Source organism: Heterocephalus glaber, unplaced genomic scaffold, assembly GCF_053883595.1.
Source record: "Heterocephalus glaber isolate CG9 unplaced genomic scaffold, H.glaber_assembly_v1.0 deba00001497, whole genome shotgun sequence".
In the NCBI taxonomy this organism is placed as follows: domain Eukaryota; kingdom Metazoa; phylum Chordata; class Mammalia; order Rodentia; family Bathyergidae; genus Heterocephalus; species Heterocephalus glaber.
In genome coordinates this window covers 17433211-17460687 of record NW_028258320.1, presented here as the reverse complement: position 1 = coordinate 17460687, position 27477 = coordinate 17433211, and the positions used below count along the sequence as shown (strand labels likewise).

Here is a 27477-nt window from a genome sequence, read left to right as displayed (position 1 = left end):
GGCCCTCCCACAGGCTGGGAGTAGAGTAGAGTAGAGAAGGTGCTGAGTTACCAGAATGGATGAGGGAGAGAGACTGTGTGGGAACAATGGCCCTGGCCCGCACAAGGCACACCATTTCTCCTCAGACAATTGAAACCCCCCTAGAGCCCTGGCTTTTCATCAAATGGCATAATGACTGTAAGAGGACTTAGGAAAATAAGAACAAAATGGAAAGAGATTAGAAGTAACACTAGTGACATCAGAGCAGCACTAAAGTTAGAGGCAACAAAGGAGAGACAGACAGACACACAGACAGGCAGGCAGGCCGGCAGAGATCTTGCAAGTGCCCGTTCTCTCCAGGGAGACTAGACTGCTAGCTAGAGAGAATGTTTAGTTCTTCAAGGACTCAGTGAGACAGAGAGGTAGGTAACGGCCTCAACCTCAGCACAGTCCAGGGCCCCCGGCCCCAGGGCCCCCTGTAGAAGGCATAGATTGGACGCTCTGGAGCCTTTTACACTGGGTACAGCCCAGGCAGGCAGACGGAGACCCAGAGAAGGACAGCTTCTGGAAAGCTGCTAGCTCGGGGTGTGCTGTGAGGAAAGCTGAGGCTGTCACTGGGAGCGGAAACCACTGTCCAAGCCAATCTCAGGCATACGGCAGAGCGACACAGTGGCCACCTTCCCAGGCCCAGTGTGCTCTGCTCGGATGTCAGGACGAGCAAGCCCAGGCTTCTCCTCGCCTGTGCTCGTGCCCTGCAGAGCCCTGCACAGCAGCTGCAGACCAGATGGGCCGGGCCACTCACCCATGATCTCGTTCTCCTCCAGGTTGATAGTCTCCAGCACTGGCAGGGTGGTGAGCTGCTCTGGGAAGTCTCGGAACTGGTTCCGGGACAGGTCGATAGCCTTGAGGTGCTGCAGGTTGCTGACCTCATTGGGGAGACGATGTAGGAAGTTCCCTTCTAGGCGGAGCTCTGCCATGCAGGGGAAGAAGAGACAGGAGAGTGAGCAGAAGGCCCTGCCTAGAGACCACCACGGCTACTGTTAGTGGGTGGGCCAGGGGTGGCAGCAAAGAAGGCCCAGGGCCCAGTGGAAGTCATCAAGTAGCCAAGTCCCTTAGCTGACCCTGGAAGAAGGCTAATGTTCCTACCACTGTCCAGGCAAGGCCTGCCATCCATCATTCCTACTTTTGGCTTTAGAATAGAAGACTCCCAACAGAGGCCTGGGCCTAAACAAAGGGTCAGTGTGTGCTGGCTCCCTTCAGACCAGGACACAGGATGGGCAGCCCACCTAAGGGACATGACTCCCCCCCGCCTTACCTGCTCCAGAGACCACTAGGCCAGTCAGATTCTTTCTGGGTCACTAGCTTTGTTCCCTGCCCAGCCACCACCAACAAGACTTGAGTGGCTTCCTACCCCAAAGTGAGTGCTCCCAAAGCTAGTGGTGATCCATGCGGGAACCTGCACGAGAATGGCCGGGCCAGTGTCAGTCCCTCTGTCAGGGACTTGGCCCAGGCAGTGCCCAGAGACAGGTCCAAGTGGAGCCTGAGACTGAAATGACAGGAGGGTGGGGATTGGAGACTTCACAGGAGCCCTGTGTGAGGAGGAGGAGTTGGGGAGCAATGCACAGCTATGACAGGGGGACCAGCAGTCCCTGCTGCCTGGGTGCCAACCCCAACCATGTCACCTATGACCGTTCACTGAGAAAGTTATTTAACTCGGGGCCAGGGATTTAGCTCAGTGGTTCCGGTGCCTGTCTTGAAAGCTCAAGGTCCTGAGTTCGATTCCTGGTACTGGTACCAAAAAAAAAAAAAGTTATTTAACCTAGTTAGGGCTTTGTTTCCTCACCTGAGGAAAGGAGCTCATAGCAATCCCTGCCTCCTAGGGTTTTGAGGGTTAAATCTTTAACAGCAGTAAAGCAAAAGGAGAGAAAGACAACAGGCGGGCCTCTGCTTCCAGGCTAGTTCCCTGTCTACATGTGGCTTTAAAGCCAGCCCCTTCTCTGGGACATGGACCTCCCCACCCTGCCTGACACAAAGGAAAATTAGGCCCAAAAATGCCAAGTGACCTGAAGAACATCGTTTGTCGTTGGTCTCTTCTCTCCAGGGCCAGCTTTGTATCTAGGTGGTCAATGTATGCACACAGGGTTCCATACTGAGGAAGGAGCCACTCGGGGTGGAATGTTCTGTGGGCCATCGGGAAGCCTTAATCATTTTACCCTTGAGCCTGTGTTTTGTAAACAGCTGGGGTCATGCAGTCTGCATTCACATATGCCTGCCTCCCCTACTCCCTAGGATGGCTTGTTGCCTATTCTCCCACTCCCTGAGGCCCTGGGAGCTGCCTGGACTCCCCTTTCCATGCCTGCTCTGTGACTCTTGTAGTGGGCCATCCCCCCGCGAGGAGAGTCCGAGTCAGGCATGTGTGTCCCTCGAGGTCTCAGGGCACAGCATGGTGGCAGCTGCATCTTACCCACCCTCTGCCCAGGGCAGCCCCCGGGCTGGCAGCACCATGGTGTGTCTGGTCGGCAGTCAGCTAGAGACTGAATCTTGGCAGGGATGAGCCTCTTGCCCACCCGACTCTGGTACTGAGCAGGTCCCAGTGCCCAGGTTAAAGATCCTTGGAGATGCCTGTGTGCCGTGGGCTGGGGTGGTGCTTCTGAGGAAGGAGAGCTATCTAGCCCAGCTCCCCCAGATCACCCCTGGCTAGGGTAAAAGCATAGCTGTCCAGCATCTGGAAAGAGCAGGAATTCAGCCACTATCAGCCCTGCATTGAGGGCAGCGCCTGGGCACCTTGAAATCTGCACGGCCTCTCTGCCTCCTTCCCAGCCTCCTGAGCCTGGCTTGAGTCTGTCTTTTCAGCCCAATCACAGCACCTTGGAAAATGAGCTACAAAATATGAGCTGTGTCATTTCACATGCCAGTTAAGTGCTCTGAGAATTGCCTTAAAACTGGCACTGTACAACATAAAGATGCATGGTCAAATCCATACTATGCTTTTATTTTTCCTTACTTTGAATGAAAAGCACTGTAATAAACTGACAGAGAGACAGCAGAAGAAAGCAGAAAGATTTCTATGTATTTGTCAAGCATTTTTCCCAAACAAGAGTCCCAAATTCTCATTTTGGCTGCTCCCCAATCATGCAGTCAGCTCTGTCCCCACTCTGTGCTCCACACAGCTCTGTGAGACACAGCTCTATGATGGAGCCCTGGGTTGATGAGCCCCTCTCAGGGATCCCCACAGCAAGAGAAAGACCCCTGCCTCCATCCAGGGCCTCTGTCCTCATGTTCTGAGCTCTGGACAGGCAGGAGCTGCATCTGACTCATCTTTGTCCCAATATGTAGCCTCCAGCAGGGTACTTTGTCGTCACCAAGCAAATGCTGGATGAGTAATAACTCTTTTCCCCTCAAGAGGCAGAGAATGTAGGGAGCCTGGATTACTTCCCACTGTTCCATCTCTGGGGACATCCTGAACTCAAGGTTCCACCAGTAGATCTGCTGCCTGCTCCATGCAAACCCAGGACCCCTTCAGCAGCCAGGTTCTCTGAGAACTACACCTTCATCATCAAATACCCCTATCTGGATCATGGTTATAAGGGTCACAGCGTAGGAGGTGACACTAGATAACATCTAGCCTAGTGTTTCCCAGATGTGCCTTTGCCAAACAGCATTTCCTCAAACACTCTAAGCATGCTGCACCTTGGGGTCTTTGCAACTGCAGTTCCTCCTTTCTAAAATGCTCTTTACCCACATAAGCGCAAGGCTCACTGCCTCATTTTATTTGTGTCTTTACTCAAATATCTTCCAGTCTAAAATAAAATCCACTTCCATTGGTTCCTGTCCCCTTCCCCTACAGCACTCAGCTCTGTAGCATCCACAATTTCCTAACATATAGGCTTGTTTGCATTCTCTCTGCTTCCCTCCACAAGAAGGGAAGCTGCCTGAATGTGGGGCTCACAACACTGCCCAAGACAGAAAGCACTCAACAAATATCTAATGAGTACACAACTGAATAAATGGACATTCTGTATCACCCTCACAATTCTGCAAAATTTCTATTCCACATACACCACTGTTCTTCTTTATATTGATTTGTCCTTTGTTTATATGAAAAACCAAAACTGTTATTACTCTCTATGAAAACACTGTTCAATTCTCACTGGCCACCATTGTGAGATGAAGAATCTAGGCCCTAAGCAGATGATGCGGTGGAGAGCACATTCCAGGGAGGGGGTAGCTGCCTCTCGGATCCCTCAGCAGTCACTTCCCTGAGATGGACGTGTGTTCTGGACAAGAACATCCTCTGATTTCCCTGGTCCATGGATTCCCAAAGCCCTCATTCCCAGAGATCACACTGCCATGCCTTGTGTAGTCTGGCTGCCCATGGCACCTCCCAACCGCCAGTGCACAGCCTGACTGCAGCAAAGTACTTAACAGGCCACTCAGGGAGCCACCTGACCCCGACAGGCCACAGGGTGAGCACAGGACATGTATAGAGGACAGGACACAGCTGTGTGCAGGTCCTTCAATGTTGCAGGCGAGGAGGTGGCTGATGTCCCCCCTCCAGCTTTGTTTTCTTTTCCCTGCTTGGGGACATCAGCAGGCCTGCACCCCCAATGGTAAGACTTTGGAACCATCCCCCAGCCCTGTGCTCCCGCTCAGGGCTGGTGGTGGGAGGCTGTGCACTGTGGATCACAAACAGGCTCTGCAGCCAGATGTCCTGGGGCTTCACAGTCAGACTCTGCCACTTTCTGACTGATCTCAGGCAAGTTGTTTATCTTGGCTTCAGTTTCTCCATCTATAAAAAGAGGGCAGTACTAAACACTCTATATAGGGTGGTTGTGAGGTTTAAATGAATTACAGGTAATAAGTGAAAAACAGCTTTAAATAATGCTAGGCACACAGTGAATACCAGGTACACATGTGGAATAGAAAGATGGGTGGACAGAGAGGTAGACACAGGATACGATGCAGAACAGCAGGGTGAACTCAGTAATCTGCTTAGTATTAAGTCACCTGCTAAACTTGTATTTCTCATTGCCCAAGCTTAGACTCAGAAGAGAGGAAAGTGCTGTTTGTTTGAAGCTATAATGAAAACGACCCTGTCCTTTACTGCTTCAGAAGCCCTTCGGGGCCCAAGGCATTTGGAAGCAGGTATTCGAAGTGAGCTGGTAAACAGGCTGGCACGCCACCAGTGCACAGTATGGCAGCTTGTGGAGTCTCAGAACCCACTGTCCCTGTCCCTCATGTGAAGTGAGCAGTTCCCTCTGCTCAACAGGGCAACAGGATAACTGCACCAGGGTGGGGAAGAGAATCCTCTCTTGATTTTGTTACCTCCAATTTTCTGACATGTTCAGAATTTTTATTTCAAAGAAAAAAAGGATGGCCTTTATCAAACCAATTCAGTCTTGAGCCTAATTACCGCCCCAGAGCAGCTCAGAAATGTAAGAAGCATCTATCCCGAAGACAGATTCTAAGAGTCTTTTGGGTGTCCCCATGTGACCTGACCTCATCTATGTATGGATGTGGGTAAGCATGTCTGTCTGTCTCTCTCGCTCCCTCTCCCATGGGTTCAGCTTCTCTGGAGAACCCTGGGGGTGCTCTGGAGGCCCAGAGACCTCACCCAGGGGCCAACCACGAGCACTTCAAGGCAGCATCCCTGCTGAGTGGAGCCTCACTTCCATCAAAGGCTCTACCGCTCTGGCCTGAACTTTCTGCCCTCAATCAGTAAAGAGATGGCAGAGGCACGGCCATCTCATCAGGGAAGGTTAGAGCCAAGAAACCCTACCTAGTGCTGCCTTGGAGATGAAAAGTGAGGTCACAACCAGTCAAGGAAGCCCTCAGTGTCCTTCACTTACTCAGGGAAGCATGATTAGGGTCATATTTGGAGCTGATTTAAAGGCAATGACATTTTCAGGTGCCCAGGTTGGCCAGAGAGCTTTCCTTGCCTTGCCTGGCAGGCTGGCAGGTATATGCTGCTCATGTCCAGGTTTAAAGAGGACCATGAGGAGGCAGGAAGCAGGTGTGTATGTGACCCTCTGCCAGTCTCCAAAGTTCCACGGAAGCAGCCCAGGACCTTGGACTGTTCCTGGTTATTAAGTGACATTGTCTACGTCAGAACACAGTCCCATCCGGCTCCCACACATCATGGCAAGCCCACCAGAGCCTACACAGGAGAGGACGCAGGGTATGGGCTGGTGGAGCATGGTGTCCACTGGTTTCCCCAGGGCCATGCACGGACCCTCACTCCCACCTTCCCACTCCAACCAGGCCACTGCTCCTTCTACTGTGGGGACCAAGGGACTGCTGGTCAAGAAGTTCTGGCCATAGAGGGCAAAATATCTCCCCAGAAAGGAAGGACAGAGGCCAAAGGGGCAGAAGATAGGAGAGTAAGGGCCAGCAGGCCATACATGGGTACGAGAAGCCCAGACAGCTGGGCAGGCAGCGCTTGTGTGGTCCAGCAAAGAAGCCAGTGGTGCCCTGGCCAGCTCCTGGTTGTGGTCCAGGAAAAGCACTCTTGCTCCATCCTGGACCCTCTGTATTTTGTATGGGGCCTCACACAAGACATGGTTCCCAGGAAGTATTTGTAATGAAAGACCAAGTAAATGGAAGGGCAAATAGTTAACCATGAATTCCCCAAATTCTCCTTGCCGTTCCCAGTACAGTCCAGGTTTAACCCTGCAGCAGCGGGTATGTGTGGACATCCTTCCAGCTGAAGGAAGAGGCTATCTGTCCAACCTGCAGGAAGAGCAGGAGCCCCGGAGAGGCAGCCAAGTCTGCCTCGGTCAGAGCCCCACCTCCATCTGTGTGTCACTAGTAGGGAGTTGCACACAAAACACAGGATACCCAGCTAATTTTGAATTTCAGATAAACAATAAATAATCTTTAGTATAAAAATGTCCCAAATATGGCATGGAACCCATTTATATTAAAAGGTTATTCACTGCTTATCAGAAATTCAAACTTAAGTGGGTGTCCTGTACTTTTATTTGCCAGATCTAGGATCTAGCTAATCTAGATTTTCCATATCCAGTATCCTCGTGCCTGAAAGTACTAAATATTAGCAAGCACCATTTGAGAGCCTGTTCTATGCTAACTCCTTTCCCTGCATGGCCTCCATTAACACGCATGACCACCTTACAGGGTCAACAGTAGCATCAATCCCATTTTTCAGACAAGATGACTAAAGCTTAGGTGGTTTAATGCTTAAGGTCAAATCCTGTTGCTGGTAAGGGACAGGACTGGGTTAAGAATCCAGGTCCACTGTCCCAATGGTCACATGAAGCCCAACTTCTCCTTTTCCCACCCCCCACCCCCCCGTGGCACTCGCCAAACTTGCAGTGATAGAATCACCTGCTTCCATAGCAAAGAGCACAACCATGACCCCAGACCCTAGGCTGAGCGGCGTTGCTCACAGCTGCCTGGAGGGGTCAGACACGCCACTTCTCCTTTCTAAGAGTCAGGTTTCCCATCTCACAAGCCTTGGACTTGGGGAATCTCTTGGATTCTGTTCTGGAAAGTCCTTGTGTAGAGACAGATTTCTGTTAAATGCACCATCTTCCAATCTACTTGGCCAGAGACTTCTTAGGGGCACAGCTGAGGCTCAGAGTGTCAGTACCATCCTGAACCAGAACCGTTGCTCAGCAGGAACTTTCCAGGCACCAAGCCCTACACAGAGTACCCTATGTGTATACTATCTCGAGCCACACAAGATCACCACGGAGCAGGAGTTTCCCAGCCTACACTGTAGATATGGTTTGAATCAGCTCCCCAGTGCCTCACATGCTAGAAGCCTAGTCCCTTATGTGGTGGTGTAGAGGTGGCAGAGCCTCTAAGGGGGGGGCCAAGGACAAGGTGGCCAGGTCATGGAGGCACTGCCTTTGGAAAGGACTAACGCTGGTCTTGCAGTTTATTGATTCTCAAGAGAATGAGTTTTTATTAACTGATGTCATCCCATGCACTTGTCTCCTTCTACACAAAGCCAGGTCCCTTTTTGCTTCTCAGCCATGTTGTGATCAGGACACCAGTGCCATACTGTTTGGACCCTCCAGGCGCTAGAATTGTGAGTCAAATAAACCTCTTTGCTTAAAAACAAAAAAACCCCAAAAAAACCCTCTTTGCTTCGTAAATTACATAGCCTTTGGTATTTTGTTACAGCAACACAAGACAGACTAATACACCTTGTTTCTCAGGTAAGAGAATTTGTTTCTCAGAGTCCTAGGGAGGACAATCAGGGCCAGGAAGGATGCTGACAGTTTTGCTTTCTTTTTCTATCCTATGTAGCCCAACCTGGGGCCCCACAGGTTTTCTCTGCTGTTTCCACTTCAGAAGAAGAACAAAAGTGTGGTCCACAGACCTAGACCAGTGTTGTGCTAAGCCCCCCACTAAATACAGCCACAGCCAGGCCTAGTTTGCTCCTCACTCTGCTGTCACGGCACCCAGCCTCTCTGCCCAGGGTCTTGCAGTCCTTCTCAGGCAGAGAGGCCTGAGGGTCCCAGCAGCTGGGTCCAGGGCTCCCAAAGTTTCTTCTTGCTGTCTTCTGCCAGGATTCAGAGCTAAACAACCAGGCTCCCAGGTGGACGGGCGCTTTGGAAAAGTCCCCACTCATCCCACTCCCAAGGTGCCAGGGCTGAGAACAGCTTTAGTAGTGACATTTCCTTACTTATTACCCTGACTGAACTGCGGTTTCCGGTGTCTGTTAAAAGGACCTCTCCTTCCCCAAGTTCCTTTTATTACTTCCCACACAGGCCTTACCGTGGACAGCTGCCAGGGCTGGCTCAGAAGGGCACAGATTCACCCCACCCCAGCAGAGGGAGGAGGCCGCTGATTCCACTGGGACACTCGAGGCTGCCTGTGGTGATTATGCAGCTGGTCTTCCAGGGCGTGTGTCAGCTCCAAAACTACCTGCCCGCTGAGGATCAATCAGCTCTGATCCAGGGTTGCTGAGCAATCACTGTCCCTCCATGCAGTATTCCCCCGGGGACAGAGCCAGACATTGGGGAGGCAGTAAGTGTCCTACAAACGGCCCATGCTTAGTGCTAAGAAGGCTTCACACAGAGACACCAATGCCCACGGGGGTCAGAGAGAGTAAAGTTTCCAAAAGCTACACCCACTCCCCAGATGGACCCCCAGGTCTGGGACTAAAATGAAATACTGATTCTCCTGTCCACTTGGAAAGACTAAGGTAGTTCTCACTGTACAAATATGAGCCAACTTCTAAAACATATCACTCAGCTAAATAGCAAGATATGAGCAGTGCATGCATCCTCCTTCCTCCCAGGAAGAGTTTTTGAAGGAGCTCTGGATCTGAACCCACAATCCAAGCCCAATGCTCTCTTGCTGTGTGACCCTGGGCAAGTTATCTACACAGCACATCAGTTTTCTCACCTAAAAAAAGAGACAGAAGCACATGCTGGTAATCCCAGCAATCTGGGAGGCAGAGGCAAGAGGACTGCAACTTTGAGTTCAGCCTGTGCAACTTAGTGAGAAGTCTCAAAATTTAAAAAATAAATATAGAGTAAGGTAGGATGGGGATGTAACTCCGTGAGAATACACTGGGTTCAATCCCCAGTACAAGATGGGGGAGTCGGAGGGGGAGAGAGAGAAGGGAGAAGGGAAGGAGAGAATGAGAGTAGAAGAACCCACCTTGTAAGGTTATAAGATTTAAATAATTTTATACTTGTAAAGTGCTTATAATAATACTTGCATAAATGCTACTGGTAGTAAATACATGTAAATTCACAGAAGTATAGAGTATCTCCAAAAGTGATGATGAGGCCAGTGCCACTATGCAGGAATTGGATGTCTGGGGACAGGAGTAAGAGAGAGACTTATTTTTCCCTATTACCCCTTTCAACTTTTGCACTATTACATTATGTGCATCTATTACCAATTCAGAAATAAAAAATGGGACACATTTTTTCAAACAAAGCCTGGAGCTGTGCAGCTTTGGCAGGGAAGGAATGATAGCCAGCAGTGTACAGGGAAAGCAGGTAAGAGAACCCATTGAAATCACAGAGCTGCAGCAAAGACCTGCGCTTAAGGCTGCGGAGATGGGGGCAGTGAGAACCTGCAAAGTCCTTTGTCGCAGGGTTGCAAGAACTCTCAGCTTGGTCCTGGAGGACATAGCATCGGAGCTGGTTCAGAGTCACAATGTCCCACTGATCCAGGTGTTCACCCTTCCCATGAGTCCTCAGCTGGGTGGGTGGAGGGGCCACCCGGACGGGCTGTTTGGCTTGTTGGCAGGTGCAACTCCCTCGGCTACTGCCCATTCCTTTCCAAGGAATTACTCCCCCAGCTCATGGGCCGGCTGGTCCCTGCCAGGCGGCTCTGCTCTGTGTAGTACAGCCTTGTAACTCTCATGGTCTCTGACAGTGGTAATCCTGCTTCCAGGATTCTATCTGCATGTGACTGAGTGTGTGTGTATGTGTGTATGTGTTTTGTTGGGGACTGGAACTCAGAGCCTCACATATGCTAGGCAAGCACTTTACCATTGAGCCACATCCCCAGCCCCCAGGATTCTACCCTAAGGATACCAAGGCCCGGGGCACTTGAGTTCCTTTAACTCTGCTAGAGAGGGCAAACTCATGGTCTAGAAGTGTGCACAGAGGTCACAGACAGTTTGGCCTTTGCTTTGTTGAGTTCACTCAGGTAACCCTGGGGGTCAGATAACCTTAGGATTGATGGCAAAAACAGATGAAGAGGCCACACCTTATCACCTCCTCCACATCAGGTAGGATCTCTTGATCATCAGCAACTGGCGGATGCAGCTGTGGATAACGCAGAGGAGATGGCCCCCACCGGACTCTGCTGCTCCAGTGGTGGCCATGTAGAGTGAACAGAACATGTGCGCCCCCCTGACAGTAGATCAGATGAGGCCTGACTACAACCAGGATGTCAGTACTCAACTTCAGCAAAGTGGTCAGTCTACCTGGCTTTCCCAGCACATTCTGGATCCCTCTTCTTTCATCCTTCATCCATTAGGCGATATCAGCTAAGCAAAAGCAAACCTAGTGGGCTGAAGCAAAGTAGGGTCTAGGGGCAGGACAGCCTTCTGTGACTTCGCCGTCTCCCGCTGCCTTTGGGTGGACCACCGATGGCCTTTCTGAGGACAGCTCCTCACTTCCTACCTTGGGAGATTTACGGTGCCCAGGGAATCCCCCTTCCTCATCCTCTCCTCCCAGAACACCAGGAAATAAGCCCCTAGGGCCCTGACCTACACTGTCCACTCTGCCTTTGTCCCTTCCAGCTGCCAATATTGCTGAGGCTCCAGCTCCAAGCATGGACAGTTGCAGCTGAGGAACAGAGGGAGCACCTCTGTCATGTCCATCCTTCCGTCTATGTGAACCTGGTGGCTTCAAACTAGCTTTTCCATGTGCTCTGCCCACATTCACCCCCAGGCACCATTCATGGTGTGGTGACCTAGCCATGAGAAGGGGGTTGAAGCACAAGGCTACTCCCTAAGCACCAGGTGGCTTCTCAGAGCCAAAGATGAAGTCCCAGTGCCTCACTCCCACCTGTGCTCCTGGCTGAGGCAATGAGGAATGGCTGGTTTTCTCTGTGTTCACTGGCAAAAATCGAAGGAACTGCTGCCTGGAGACCCCCAAGGGAAAGGGAAGGACAAGGCTTCTGTTGCACAGTCGAGCCTTCAGCAGACAGGCCCTGCAAGATGCCTGCCTCTGAGGAGTCTGCACCCCTCTCTACCTTGGCCTGACACCTGGCTGGCGTCTCCCTGTCAGGGAGCACTCCAAGAACACACATTCAAAAGGGGCAAAAAAGCCCATCACAGCTGAAAACATGCCAAGGCCCAGAAGAACATCTCAACTCCACACTGCTGAAGAGTTGGAGTGACCGTTCTCCTTCTAAAGCCTGGTCCTCTCTCTGGGGCCCAACTGACAGGCTCTGCCAGGCCTGGTTTCCTCCAGCAGCAGGGTCTGAGGTGAGGTAGTCTCCACAGGGGTGCCCAGTCAGCTGGCCAGAGCTGCCCAGGACTCTTTGGCACCCTCTCACACAGCAACACACTGTCAGCCAACACCGTGGCAGACCCTGTAGAGGCCCCAGCAGCACTGTCTTCCTCTCCCAGCCAAGGACCTCATGGTGAGGAGACACATCATCTGCTGTGAAGGACAGAAGGCCTTCAGGGGCTCCCTCAGGGTCTGGATGAAGACACAGCTAGGGGCTGGGCCTGCAAGGCCCCACATCTCTTGCAGCTTCCTGGTGAATCACAATGCTTCTCCTGTCCAGGATGCCTCTCTTTGTCTTTTCCACAGGGCCTATCCCAACCCAGCCACCCAGACCCTTACAGAACATTCCCAGACAGCTCCCTCGGGCCAGCCCCTTACAACATACCATACCTATCTGCTCCCCACTGCTCAGTCTTGTATCATTTCTCCATTCACTTCCTAAACACACCATTTATCTCATGAAAGGTGCTTCAGAAACTCTCTCTTATTTAGCCAGTAAACACCTACTAATCTGTCAATCCCTTTTCAAGCCATTTCCTCTGCAAGCTTTCTGATTCCCCGAAACAGAATTGACTTCCACCTCCTCTGCATCTACAGACTTTGAGTCAGTATCTGCCCTGCTGACCCTCATGTGGTGATGGGGCTGTCTGTTCACACAGCTCCCTCCCTTGTGATGGGGAGGTCCTCAAGGACCATGTCTAACCCTTAGCTTTCTGTTCATTCCCAAATCATGTGGGTGTTATAGGGATTAAACACCCAGAGTGGAACTGGGAGAGCCAAGCACCAGGCCAATTTAGGTGCCAAACAATAACCCTTCTAACAACTGGCCCCGAATGGCTAGGACTCAATCAATAACTGACAGCTTCCTCAATTTTTGTCCCCACTTTAAACTAAAGACCAATCAAAGACAATTATGCACCAACATCAACTGCTTAGGATGTTGGCTTCTGGTTAGTCACCTGCAGCTTCCCCATGGCAAGAACTGACAATCAGACTGGAAGCTGTCTCTTTTCTGCACAGTGAAGCTTTCCCAATCCTCTGCTGCCACTGAGGTGCTGCCAAATGCAAGCAATGGGGGCTGACCCCCAATGCACACAAGCTCAAAGTAAGAGGCCTTTGCTGTTCTCACTTGGGTGGTCTTTGTTTCTCTCTGCAGGTGGATGCCACACTTCTTGGGACTGGCAGACCCAGGCCACACTCCATAAAGGGGCTGAGTGACAGTGAGGAGACAGACATACAGGAAAGGGGATAGAAGAGGCACAGCTGGACACTGGGATTCACTCTCCCACCTGTCATTCAAACTTCAGGTCTTTCTTTTTCCTTCCATGCAATGGAGAAAGGGCACCAAGGAAATGGAACCACCTAAAGATGACCCAACCCTGGGGACTGTGACCCTCACAGAAGTAAGTCCCCACGGAACTCCCAAGAGACATCAAAACAGGCAGGGGACAAGGAGATTATTCTCTCTCCTGGCACAAGCATGACATCAAGGTAACCCACTTCCATCAAGGACCCAGAAAAAGCCAGGGATGGTGATAGAAGCCTGTTATTCTAACTGTTCAAGAGGCTAAGCGAGGAGAGGTCCAAATTTGAGGCCAGCCTGAGCAACTTAGCAAGATCCTGTCTCAAAGTGTCCTAGTCACTTTCATCATCACTGGGACAAAATACCCAACACCTGAAACTTAAAGGAGAAGAGGTTTAGTTTGGATCACATTTCAGTCTCTAGTCAATTGGCTAAAAGGCAGGACAGCATGGCCCAGGGGCACGATAGAGGAATAGCTGCTCACAGCATGCCATCCAGGAAGCAGAGAGTGAAGAGAGGAGCCAGGGAGAGACATACACCCTTCCAGGCCACCGCCTCAGTGACCCACCTCTTCTGACAAAAGCACATTTAGCTACTCTCTAGAGCTACCATTAGCCAACTTCTAAAAGCACATTTAGCTATAAACTTATCAGTGGACTAATCCACTGATGAGTACCAGGCCCCCAAGATCCAATCACCTCTCAAAGCCCTACCTCTGAATGCATGAGGCCTTGGGGGGACATCTAGATATAAACCATAACATACTGCCCCTGGCCCTTGAAAGACTCACGCTCATCTCTTTATGCACAAGGCATTTATCCGTCTCTAAGAGTTGCCAAAGTCCTAACAGTTCCAGCAGTGCTGAAAAGTCCAAGTCCAAAGTCTCCTCTGAAACTTAAGGCAAACTCTTAGCTGTGAGCCCCTATAAAAATAAAAAAGAAAGTTACACACTGTCAACATACAATGGCACAAGATAAACACTTCCATTCCAAAATGGAAGCAGGAAATACAAAGAAATGGGACCAAAGCAAGACCTAAACCCAACAGGCCAAATGTTAAATCCCATAGTTCCATGTCCAGCATCCAGGGAAAGCTGTGGTGAAATATGAACTCCAAAGGCCTTGGGCAACCCCATCCTCCCTATGGCACTGCAAGTGGTTGGGCTCCCACAGCTTCTCTCTTGGGCTGGCTTTGACCACTCCTTGAAGCGTTCCTCAGACATTCTACGTTCTTGGCTTCTCCAACCTCCTGGAGTCTCCACTGCACTTTCAGCTTCACTCTCACAGCTTCACACACTCAGGGCCACACTGCCTTGCCTCCCATACCTTCTGCTGAAATATGGGTAGAAGCCTCCCTGACGCCACAACTTTTCCATTCTGCATGTGCCTAAAACCAGCACCATGTGGATGATGCCAAGGTCTGCTCAAACAGTAGCCAGGTCCCCCTTGGATTATGGCTGCAGAGGCCTCTGAGTGCCAGGATGGGTGAATACTGTGAACTGAATCCAAAAGAACTAATTCCTTAGAGGCACAAGATAAACTGCACTGGTATCAGTGGACAAATTCACTAATAAGTATAGTCTCCCATGATCAATCACTTCCCAAAAGCCCCATCTATGAGCACATGAGGCTTTGGGAAGACAATTAGATATAAACCAGAAAGAAAGGAAAGAAAGAAAAAGAAAGGAAAGAAAGAAAGAAGGAAAGAAGGAAGGAAGAAAGGAAGGAAGGAAGGAAGGAAAGGGAGAGAAGAAGAGGAGAGGAGAGGGAAGGGAGATTGGTTAAGGCTATACCTCAGCAGTGAGGACTTGCCTAGCATGTACCAGGCCCTAGTTTCAATCCCCAGTATTGCAAACAAACAGGCAAATAACACAGAAGAGGACATAGTAGACCTCACAGAACCTCCTCTTCACACATAAAAGAAGAAATTTTCTGTTGAAAGAGAAATCACAACAAAGACTTGGATCTAGAGCCACCTCTCTAAGAGTCAGATGGAGTGCTGTTCCAGCACCTCCTGCCCAGGCCACCCCAGCCTTCAATCCACTGTGTGAAATCCAACTAGCAAGTATGCTGGCCTTCCCTTTAGAACCCCAAGGGCAAGGGAGCACCAGGAAGGAGTTCAAACAGCACCAACAGACTTCTGAGTGGGAGGCATCATGATAAATATATCTCTGCAGCCCAGCTCTCCAAGGCATTTCTCTGCTCTTTCACCAGGTCTCTGGCGAAAGCCCACTCGCTCATTCCACAAGGTACTGCCTGTTATCAAGTCCTCTGAAAGCTCTTGCCTCCATACGCACTCCCAGCCATACACTCTTGATTGGGAAGTACTAATTCCTCTGCTGAGTAGCACTCTGTCCGCACCAGTATCTCAGCCCTCAATACTAAGGATGTGTCTCTTCTGCAAACCTGAGCTCCTTCAGGGGCAGAGCCCAGTTTACTGGCCACCCTCTCCCCTTTTCTTCTATGGGGAATTGAACTCCATACATCCCCAGCCCTTTTTGTGCTCTTTATTTTGAGAGAGAGTCTCACTCAGTTGCTAAATTGCCTAGGCTGGGCTCGAGCTTGTGATCCTCCTGCCTCAGTCTCTCAGGAGTGCTGGGATCGTGGGCATGTACCACCACACTCAGCTCTTATTGGCCTGTTGCCTGCCTCTAGACACAGGTCTGGAAAATGCAAATGCTCAATGGATGGTCTAAAGGGAGAAAGTCAAGACCCAAAGGAAGTCCCTGCCTGACTCCCCTTCCCAGGGACCTCTGAGAAGCCCCATCATCCATTTTCAATCTTATTCCTCTCTGGAAAGCAAACATTCAATCCCAGTGTGCTCCATACAGCACTCAAGGACTCTTAAGCTGACACAAGTGGCCTAGACAAACTGCCCTGTCCTGGCCTTCAGGGTACAAACCTGGGTCCAGGCCCCAGATGTGCTGCTCTGAGACCCTGACAAGTCCTTCCCTCCCTGACCATCCCTCTCCATCTATGGAATGTGAGGGTAGGAGCAATGCTGATATTTTACAGGACATTCTCTCAATTGGTGCCCCATGGGGTAAATCTATGTTGCAAATGTGCTTTGTTGACTTTCATATTATGTAAAACTTACTTATTTCCAGCTTCTATTAAGTAATCAGAAGAGTGGTTCATTTTCTCTTGTGGTACACCTGAGGAGATCAGCTCAGCAGGGCATGCACTAGTTTGCCACAGTCCTCAAGGCCCCCTATTGCTATAGACCCAATCTGTCACTCATTACTTACATGCTAGTCTCCTAGGCATCTGTGTTTATGGCCTCTCACCTCTAGTTCCCAACCTTGGCTCCCAGCACTCTAGAATGACCAGTGCAGGTATTCACAAATGTCTGAGCCCAGGCCACACACACAGATGTTCTGCTTCATCTGGTCTCAGTGTAGAGCCAAGACAACAGCATTTGTAGAAAAGCTCCTCAGATGATGCCAGTGTTAGCAGGGCTGTGAGCTACTGGTCCAAGGAGCTTGCTGCTATGGGGACCCCCCTTACCTGTGTAAAGAAGCAGCTGCCAGGAAAGGAAAGAAGGGAGAAGGAGGCCAGGGTAGAGCACCCATAGGTGCCTCTGGGGAATCAAACTTCACCCCCACCCCTCCCCAATGATAGGACTTCAGCTTTTCAGGTACAAAGATGAAGAGCTCTATGAGTATCACTCAGAAACGACCACCCAGACCTGACCCTCCTTGCCCTTTTGTGTGTCACCTGGGTGGTGGCCTTTCCAGGCCATACCTGGGCTTCCTCCTTCCTTGCCAACTCATGCCTCCCTCTCCTATCTAGGTTCTGCCCCATATACACATCTCTTTAAGGATGCAGGTTATATCTCAATGTCCCCCCAAAGCCTCAAGTGCTCATAAGTGGGGCTTTGGGGAGGTGACTGGATCATAGGTGCAGGATATTCATGAGTGGATTAGCCCACTAATGAGTTTATAGCTACCTGTGATGTTGGGAGGTAGAGCCTGGTGGGAGGAGGTGGGTCACTGGAGGTGTGGCCTGGAAAGGTCTATCTCCCTCCTCCTCCCTTGATTACTCCCTGCTTCCTGACTGCCACACCATGAGCTCTTTCTCCTCTGCCATGCCTCTCTGCCATGCTGCCCTGCCTTGGAGTCAACCCACTATGGGCTGAAACCTCTACAAACTGTGAGCCAAAATAAACCTCTCCTTCCTTAAGTTATGGGCGCCAGGTATTCTGTCCCAATCATGAAGAAAGTAGCTAAGACACATGCCCAGCCTAAAATCAGCTGTCTGTGACAGGCTTGCTCAGGTGGCTCATGCACCATCGCCATTTTGTGATTTGTTTCTCTACACAGGGTCTAAGATCCTCTTCCTGCTCCTATTGGATAGGAAATGCCAAAAGGCAGGAAATATTTGTTACTTCCTGTGCCCTCTGCATTTCTTCTGTCCTATCAGTTTCCAAACACACACAAGTGCCCAGGCTGCAGCTCCCTCCAGGGGAGGCAGAAGGATGGTGGCCCTGCTATGTAGAGAAGGGAGCAACCACTACTTGTCCATTTAGAAGAACCATTTCAACAGACTCCACAATGTCTACCTGCTGACCTCTTGCTTATGTCTGTGCCAGGCACCCACATCCACCTGTTCTGTGTGTGTCCAGAGAGAAAGTGCCAGTGTCCCTGGCATGGCTCACTCCTAAGCTGAGAAAGCAGCACAGAACGCTAGACTGAAGCTGAGAAGGAGCTTGTTTAAGGCTTCCAAGAGTTAACTAATTCTTCATGGGCCTCAGGACCCAAACACCCTGCTGACCTGTTCAGACAAGAGAAGCAATCCAGGACCCAGACACAGTCTTGACTCTTGGTCAGTCAGGGTCATAGCCAGCTGGAGGCAGAAGCTGACCCAGAGATTTCCAGGTTGCGTGGAGGACACAGAATCATCTTCAAAGCCTACCCCTGGGAATGGCTTCATGAGTCCAAGTGACCAACAAAGGGACCAGAGCTGGTGACATTCCCCACACAGGGTCAGAGCCACACCCTCTTGGCCTGAGATGAGCAGGGCCTACCTCGGAGCTGACTGAATGTGGTCATGAACTTGCTGGTGAGGGACTTGAGCTCGTTGTTGGCCAGTGTGATGAGGTGGATCTGGTCTGAGACATTCCGCAGGACCTTGTAGATGCCGATGGGGAAGGAAACCAGCTTACACTCAGCCAGGTCTGTAGCCAAAGGACAAAGACAGACCAGTGTTACTCGCCACAGCTGTCCAGGAACCCCACCCACACACACAGTCATGGACCCTAGCATCACCTTCTCTCCCAGGCTCTTGCCCTCCCGCCTTTCTCCCCTCTACCGGGCTTCAGACCCTGCCCAACCTCTTCCAAGAGCCCCTTGCCAGCATTTAGTCCACCACCTTCCCTATTCCACTGCCTCCCAGCCAGAACACAGATGGCAGAAGCAGCATTCACAGAAGTGTCCCTCAGAGCCTGCAGAAACCATTCCCTCTGGAATCATCAAAGGCTCGACAATGAGGGAGACACCTTTAGATTCCTTCACAACTGCCTACTCTGAAAACACACTGGGCATTCAGACTCTGGTTTGTCTTTCTTTTTTTTTTTTTGGTACCAGGGATCAAACTCAGGTCCTTGAGCTTGCGAGGCAGGCGCCGGAATGGTTTGTCTTTCTTCCCAGCACTATCACACTGAAGACAACCCTCGCACTTCAGCAGGGAAACACTGTGCAGACCAGCCCGGAAGTTCCTCGGTGCTTAACACAGTTTCTGTGTGACCTGGGGATGCCACTCATACACATACACTCCAGAGAAATGAAGACATGTGTGCACACAAAAACACATAGCACACAGATACCCACAGCACATACTCACAACAGCTTGAACGTGAGAACAATCCAAATGACTATGAGCTGAGAAATGCGCCAAGAAAATGTGATAGATCCATAGAAAGAAATATTATTCAGCGTTAGAAAGAATGGCAGTACCAGCACACACTATATCACAGACAGACTGAACACATGATGCCAAGACATACAAGCCAGTCACAAAGCCCCCATGTTGTACACCTCCATTTCCTTAGAGACAGGAAGTAGTCAGGGGTACAGGGGAAGGGGTCTTGGAGATGAGGACTAAGGGGCAGGCGGCTTTTTGTGAAGATAATGAAAATATTAGAAGATTAGATTGTGGTGAAAGTTGCACAATACTATACATCAAAACCACTAAGTGGTAACCTTTAATGAAGGAGTCGTGTAGTATGTGAATTATATCTCCACAAACTGACATACACATGTGTAGAGGGGCGTGTGTGTGTGTGTGTGTGTGTGTGTGTGTGAGAGAGAGAGAGAGAGAGAGAGAGAGAGAGAGAGAGAGAGATCAAAAATGCCAGCCCCCAATCAGCCTATCTTTGCCTTTCCTGCCTTACAGAGTAGTCACTGAGCAAGAGAACAGTGATGGCATTTTTCACCTTTAGTTTTCAAGGGTGATTATTTTCCAGTTAGGTCTTATTTTGAGGGAAACAGGGAATACAGTTTTTAAAGGTCTTACTGACTGTAGCAACAATTACAAAGTATATGGAAATGATCATAATTAGAGCCCTTCTCCCTTAGTTGTCCCATAGAATTTTTATGCTTGCTTCAAGTCCCCGTTCAAATGTCACCTCTGTCACCTCCTCCAGGATGCCTTCCCTGACTGCCCTGAGCAGCTGTTGCTCTCACCTCTGCATCTCATAATGCGTGACTGAGACCTCCTCACCTGGCTTCTCTAAGCCCCTCTCAGCACTGGCCTGGGAAGACCCCCAGGTAAGTGCCAGAGGTCCAGCAGGCTTGGGAGCAGGGCAGGGGTATTGGTGACAGGTGGGGAAAGGTCCACAGGGCTCCTCCATGGGGCACCTGTTAGCAAATGTGAAAGCCTCCTCTGGGCCTCGGCCATGCTGCTGTCCAGTGTTGGTGACAGCTCTTCCATCAGAGAGGAGGCCTGGCAGAAGAGAGTGCCATGTCTGGGGGGGAGGAACAGATGGCCCGAAGTTGAGCTTCAGAAGACAGAGATCAAGGGCTCCACTGGAAGTGGACCAGTGCTGCAGCTCTGAGTTTGGGGTGAGCTGGGGATTCTAGAAAGAGTGGTACTTTCACACCATGAACCTCCAGCGTTTTGTGCCTAATACAAAGGGATGGAGAAGCATTTTTGTCGGGGTTGTAGTGAAGTACACCAGCCCTTTCGGGCAGGAGCAAACAGATCTCAGTCATCATACATCCAGGGAGCATCAAGGAGCAGCAAAGCTGTCTCTTTAAAGCAAAGAGCAAAATAAAGATGCTTCCGACGAGCAGCATCCCTAAATATGGTCTTTAATGTTCTGGCCAATAGAATAGAAAACACAGTCACTGGAAATAGGCAAAACGATAACTATGTGCAAATGAAATGACTGCACAAGCTCAAAAGCGCACAGCAAAGCAAAGCACACAGTCTAACAAAGGACAGGAAGTAAAGAGGCCAGCAAAATGGCTAGCTGAAATAAACAACAAAAAAAGCAACAATATTTCTACATCCCAGCAACCAAACATCTACCACAGCAACAATATAACACGTAGAGAGCTAATTTTATTGGAAAATGTTTCTGACCACCATGAAGAAAAGTCGGAAAGGTTGGGCCGGGGATTTATCTCAGTGGTTTCACTGCCTGCTTCGCAAGCACAAGGACCAGAGGTCCATCCCCCGTAGCAAAAAAAAAGAAAAGAAAAATAGGAAAGGTCATTTTTTAATATTTTTTAAATTTTTTATATTTGAGACAGGTATCCCAAATTTGCCCGAGGTGGCCTTGAATTTATAATCTGCCTGCTTCAGTCTCTTGAGTAGCTGCTATTACAGGTGGCCACTACCACACTCATATTGGCTTTTTAAATGAAATTAACTTTTAAATTGTTTGGTGTAATTCCTAACCTGAATCCTCAAAAGACTTCTTCTTAAATTTGATTAAATGGTTTTAAAGTTCAATTGGGAATAAGCAAGCAAGGCCAAGATTAAAAAGTAAAGTGAGATTATAATCTATATTTAAGGCCATAACAATTAAAAGAGGGCAAAAGGAAAAACAGATCATAGAAGGAAAACAGAGAGTTCGGAAGTTCTATGTCATAATTTAATATATGCTAAAGGAGGCCTCACAAATAAATTGGCAAAGGAAAGGATTCATCAACAAACGTCAGAATAACCATTGTTAAGTTTCGAGGAAACAAAAAAGAGAGAAACTCAACCTAAGAATCAAAATAAATTCTAGATAAAATTACACTTAATTCTTTTCTTTTGAGACAAGGTCTCAATTTGTAGTTCAGGCTGGCCTTGAACTCACTATGCACCCCAAACTGGCCTTGAACTCGAGGCAATCCTCCTGCCTCAGCCTCTGGAGTGCTGGGATTACAAGCATGCACGACCATAGCTGGCTCCATTTTAACATTTTTGAAACCCAACAAAAAAATCAGAAATAAACAGAATTGAACATTTATACAACCTCTAAGTGAATTCAAGGCCTGAACTACATAGTGAGATGCTGTCTCAAAAATAAATACAGAAGTTCACAAGGAAAAAAATATAATTAATAAAAAAAGTAATAGAATCATTAAAAAAAACCAATTTTGCTAATATGATAAGGGAAAATGGTATCCTTGCTTTAATTTATTTTTAATTTTTTTAATTTTTTTTTTTTTTTTTTGAGACAGAGGCTCTCTGTGTAGTTCTAGCTGGCTTTGAACTCACTATGGAGCCCAGGCTGGCCTCAAACTCACAGCGATCCTCCTGCCTCAGCCTCCCGAGGGCTGGGATTACAGGCGTGCACCACCACACTCTCCTTGCTTTAATGTGAAATGCTCTCAGTAACAAAACTGATTATATTTCATGGCTAATTAACCATTTTTATTTCCCTTGTGGAAAACGCTATTCATGTCTCTTTCTATTTTTCTATTTAGAACTCTGATCTTTTTTTCACCCAAAGGCTGCTGGCAAAGCTCCTAGAGTTATCAACCCATGTTTGTTGATCATTTTTCTTATTTAAGAGTTCACATTATGGTGTTTAGGGATTTCATTAAAGCAAAATATAAAAATTGAGCCAAGCATCATGGTGTGGATCTGGAGTTCCAGCTACTCGAGGCCGAGGCAGGAAGATGACTTGAGCCTAGGAGTTTGGGGCCAGCCTGGACAAAACAGAGAGACCTTATCTTAAACACTTACAGGCACAACATAATTCCAACTAGGTAAAAAAGTATACATGCCTGGGAAAGGCAACAGAATAGAAACCAATCAGAAAAAAGCATTTTAGGGGGAAGATTTGAGCAATTTGTTACGATTTATGGTCCTGATATTTGTTTATTTTATATAAGTAAATTACTACTATATATTCATATACCAACCACTTGTTAAGTACAGGTATTTACATGAAGCAACATTTTACTTTTAAAATAGAAAAATACCTTTATCATATTAACTTATACTGGAAAAAAACAACCTGGCCAATTCAAGGGTAGGCTGAGGATAGCCAGCTCCTCATCAATAAGAGAGCAGAGAAGAGCAGACCCACAAGAGAACCACAGAAACACCCTAAGTCCCTTCGCTGGCTGGCGCAGATGCTAGGAAGTGGAACCTTCAAGCCTCGGGCACCTTGGAGGAATTATAAAACACGGCCCAGTCTCCAAAGTGGGGAGAGAACCTGCGCACAGTGAAGGGAAAGGAAACGTAACCACAAGGCTACGTATTTAGGTTATTTGCAAGGGTCTTAAAGCAGCCTGTCCTCCCTGAGCAGATCAGCCTCAAAATACCCCAGCCAGTCTCGTTCATGCCACCCGGGGAACCGCACACCATCCCACCCTCACACCATCCTACTCTCCTCGTCTCTCTCTCGAGACACACAAGCCACCTGTGGCTTCATGTGGCCAGCTTAGTCAAGGACCCTGCTCTGCCACCCTGTCGGATGCTGAGGGTCTGGAATGTCACCCAACATCTGCTTTTGCATTTACTCCCACCAAATAGCCATTGACCACTGAGTATTTGCAATGTGGCAGGCGCTGATCTGCATTGTGTCCAGTGATTGTTTTGTTCCCAGAAACTCCATCCTGTGACCCTGAAACCGTTTACTGGGGGATACAGCCCAAAGCTCCTACTCTGAACATTGTGGCTGCCAGCAATGGCAAAAGCCACCAAGGATTCCCACAAAGAGCCCCGACAGGCACGATGCGATACCCCTCATCCCAGCCCCATCAGCGGCCACTAGCACAGCATGGCGACACAGTTCTGCTTAGAGGAGAGGTTCATGATCTCAGGAACAGTTCTCCATGGCATCTGGAACAAGAATACGGAGACCCAGATATCCAAGCATCCTGGAACAAACCTCGACCTTGCCCAGTCATCTTCCCATTTGCAATATATTCATGTCCAGGCTCCATTGGACGGGGATCATAATAACTGTTTTGTGTATGTGCTAAGAACTATCCTCTCTGTACACAGGAGGAAACTGCAATCACGTGACTTGCTCGAGATCTTACAGTTAAAGGGAGGCCTTTTCGGTTTAGATCCTAATATTCTAAGACCTCAGCACCACTGGGGAAAGAGGCTCGCAGCTTTCAGCTTCTGTTCTCAGGAAATTCCTCTCTAATTTAGAGGATGAGCAGCCTCTAGACCCATTATACCTGTTTGCAAGAGAAAAGTGCCCATGAGCAGAGCCAGTGGGTTATGAGGGGCTGACAGCACTGCTTCCAGAGGACTCTGCCAGGATGTGGCTGGGTGCCAGTTCCACTAAGGAAGGGAGATCCCACCCAGGGAGGAGGAAATCCAAGCTGCTGACAGGAGAGCTGTCCTCAAGGAGGAGAACTCATCAAGAAGAGGGTTCCACTCCCTAGGGGTCCTAGGAGCAGACAATAGGGAAGAGTTCACCAAGTCATAAAGGAACAAGAGCAGGTGAGTACTACATCATGGGCCAAGATCAAGGAAGTTGCCCAGGAAAGAATCCTAAACCTGATCAGGGGCCAAAGGTTCCTCCTGACTCAGTGAAGCAAACGCAGCTAACACTGAGTCTTTGCAATGTGCCAGGCACTTTTTACACATTAACTCACTTAATTCCCATAACAACCTGCGAGTTACCCTCAGAGCAAGAAAACAGGGACCTGTTGATAGGTCAGTTGTCCACGGTCACCTTAGTAAGATGAGAGGTCACAGAATTTAAATGGCAAGATTCCACACCAAAGCTTCAAGTAGGATGACCAGCAGGGCAGTTTGCTCAGGACCTCTCTAATTTTAGCCCTGAGAGTTCTGAGAAACCTCTCTTTAGGTCTAAGCAGATTGGGACGTTTAGGGTCACCCTAGACTCAGGCTGACAGATGGGCGATTTCTACAGACAGAGGAAGGAGGGAAAGTAACCCAGGAAGAGCCATGGCATATGCAAAGGCCCACGGGTCTTTCTCCCCTCTGGGCCTCCACCTTAGAGCACAGCATGCTACAATTTCCCTGGGTCTCACCCTTGCTGGGGGCTCAGAGAGGAAGTCTGGCATGAGAATCATTGAGTGCTACTTGGTGGGTAGGTCCACAGACCCCAGTGGGGGCAATGGGCTCCCCCATCACCACTGGACCCACCAGACTCAGCACTCCTTCCCCGGCACCCACCTGCCAGTACTCAAGCTCCAGTAAAGTACAGAGCATAATTATCCTCCAATTACAATTATTCTAAGAGAGCCAACCTGTATGTCTCCAAACCTCTAATTAGAACAGTTCTTTGTGTTAATAAAGGAACCTTTTATTTGAAAAGCACAGATCCTTTATGAAAGGTTATCTCATCAATTGTAACGAATCCCTAATGAAAAATAGCCAGTGGGCAGAACCAAGTCAGAAACAATATCTGAGAAGTACACAGAGCATTCAGATGAAAGTCAGGCATTCTGGGCCAAGCTTGCATTATGACTAGAAAAGCTCAACTCTGACCCCTGCCAATCCCTGTTGAGAGGAGGGCTTGGTGACAGTGCTCAACAGTGATAGTACAAAGCTGCGAGGGCCACTGAGTCCCTGCCAGTGAACCACAGGGCAAAAAGGTGAGAGTTGGCAATGGGCTGTGGGCGCACTATGGGCTTGAGTCCTGGTCAAGAAAAAGGCCACCAAGGTTATGGGAGGAGATCTGGGGCGGGTGTGAGCTGCTCCCATCAGAAATCACTTTGCATGGAAAGCAGTTCTGGAAGTTCTCTTTCCTTAGCATCTTTACAGGGTGTGATTAAAAAAATATAGTGAATGCTGCTGCTCAGTGCCATCCAACGGAAATTTCCAATAGAAACATTATGGTGTGTCCTCATCCACCTTATTCACCAGATCTGGCACCAGTAATTTCTGGCTCTTCCCCAAAGTCAAAATGTCCATGAAAGGTAAACATTTTGAATTGATTCAGGACAGCAGGGAAGCTACAACAGTTCAACTAAAGACATTCACGAAAGAGCACGTCCAGAACCGTTTCAGAAAGTAGCAAGAACAATGGGATAAGTGTGTCTGAATTGAGGGGGATTAATGGCAAAGTGTTTTTTACTGTAACAAATTTTTAAAAATGTAAACATGCACTGCATTTGTCAATCACACCTCATATTGATAGTTGCCATGGTTAGTCTATTTTCTATTACTATAATGAATTATCTAAGGTTGAGTACTTTATAAAGAAAAGAGGTTGGTTTAGCTCACGGCTTTGAAGGGTGATAGTTCCAATAGCACGGTGCCTGCTCCCTGAAGTCCTCAGGGTAGACGGCATCACAGTGGTGGAGTGTATGTGGGAGCAAGATCATGTGGCAGACAGGAAGCCAGAACAGCGAGGGGCCAAGCTCCTCTCAGGAAAAACCTAATTCCTGAGAACTTCTTAATCCCTTCTTAAGGGCACACCCCCAATGACCTAATGACCTCTCACTAGGCTCCACCTCTTAAAGGTCCCACCACCTCTAACCTCACTATGCTAGGGATCAAGTCTCCAACACATGAACCTTGGAGGACACACAGAAACCATATCCAAAGCCCAGCAGACACTCTTCCACCACTCACTGATCCTGGCACCCTTTTATATATATACAGGAGGATAAAGGATATCATAAACATATTTCTCTTTTTAATTATGGTAAAACACACGTGACAGAAATGTATGACCTGTTGGGGGTGCCGGGGTGGGGGGAGGGATGAGTGAGCAGGCAGAGCACAGAGGAAACTCTGCATGGCACCATGATGGTGGGTACATCACCACACAGCCATCCCAATTTACAGCACATACAGCACCAGGAGTGAGCCAGGGTGGACGCCAGGACACCAGGTGACAATGACATGCTCACACACACTCACCAAGTGTGACCGATGGAGAGCTCTGGTTGGTGATGCTGCTCACTGACTGTGGGGGAGGACTACATGAGGGACGGTATAGGAGAACCCTCAGCACTTTCAATTTTGCTGTGAACCTAAAATTGCTCTAAAAAAATTAAGACTTTAAGAAAATGTTATCCCCTTAGCCTTTGTTAAGTGTACTGTTCAGGAGGGTTAAGTATAGCCACACTGTTGGGCAATCAATCTCTGGAGCATTTGCATCTTACAAAACCGAACCTCTATACTTACTAAACACCTCCCCATTCCCTCCACCACCACCACCACCACCACTCCCACTGCTGGCACCTCAGGACATAGAAACTTTCCTCCAGGCAAAAGCATCCCAGAACCTTCAACTTCAGGATTTTGGAGGCAGGACCTGCCCAGCTCCAACTCCCAAGAGCTTTCTCCTGGCCAGGTTCAGGCCAGTGTTAACTGCAGCCGCCATTCATCGACACCAGCATGTATTTCGCACCAGATGGGCACCCTGCTGGGCTTCAGACCTGTCATCACCTCGACCTCCCACACCCCCTGTAAGATCACTGCTACGCTCATTTACACAATTGAACAAATGAGGAAACTAAGTCCCAGATACATTCGACAGTTTGCTCAAAGTCACAGGACTTATTCAAGATCACCCGGTTGAAAAAATAATAAAAACCTTTACATAGTAGTTCTTACCTGCAAGTCAAGAGCTCAGAGCTGTTCTGCCTTAACTTCCCTGCTCCCCAAGGCCCTGTGAGACAGGCTGTATAATTACCATTCGTGTTTCATAGAGGAGGTGTCTGAGGCACAGAGCTGCTGGCCTTGGTTAGTAAGTGGCACAAACGAGCTTGAGTCTGTGCCCCTAACCACTTTGCTACACTGCCTCCCTAGAATATGTGTTTCACCTGGCATAGTCTGCTCCTCTGAAAAAGAAAAGGGG

General features: G+C 49.0%; 1 protein-coding gene across 12 annotated transcripts in view; it reads right to left on the bottom strand.

The window, feature by feature from the left end:
• Lrrc20 (leucine rich repeat containing 20) overlaps positions 1-27477 on the bottom strand; it is a 72586-nt gene that overhangs the window by 22224 nt on the left and 22885 nt on the right. For all 12 annotated transcript variants that reach the window (XM_004846201.3, XM_004846204.3, XM_021259550.2 and 9 more), the window contains 2 exons: positions 18262-18411; positions 782-949 (listed from right to left, as the gene is read on the bottom strand). In XM_004846201.3, the coding sequence (XP_004846258.1) occupies positions 782-949; positions 18262-18411 (318 nt within the window). The remainder of the gene's footprint in view (positions 1-781; positions 950-18261; positions 18412-27477) is intronic.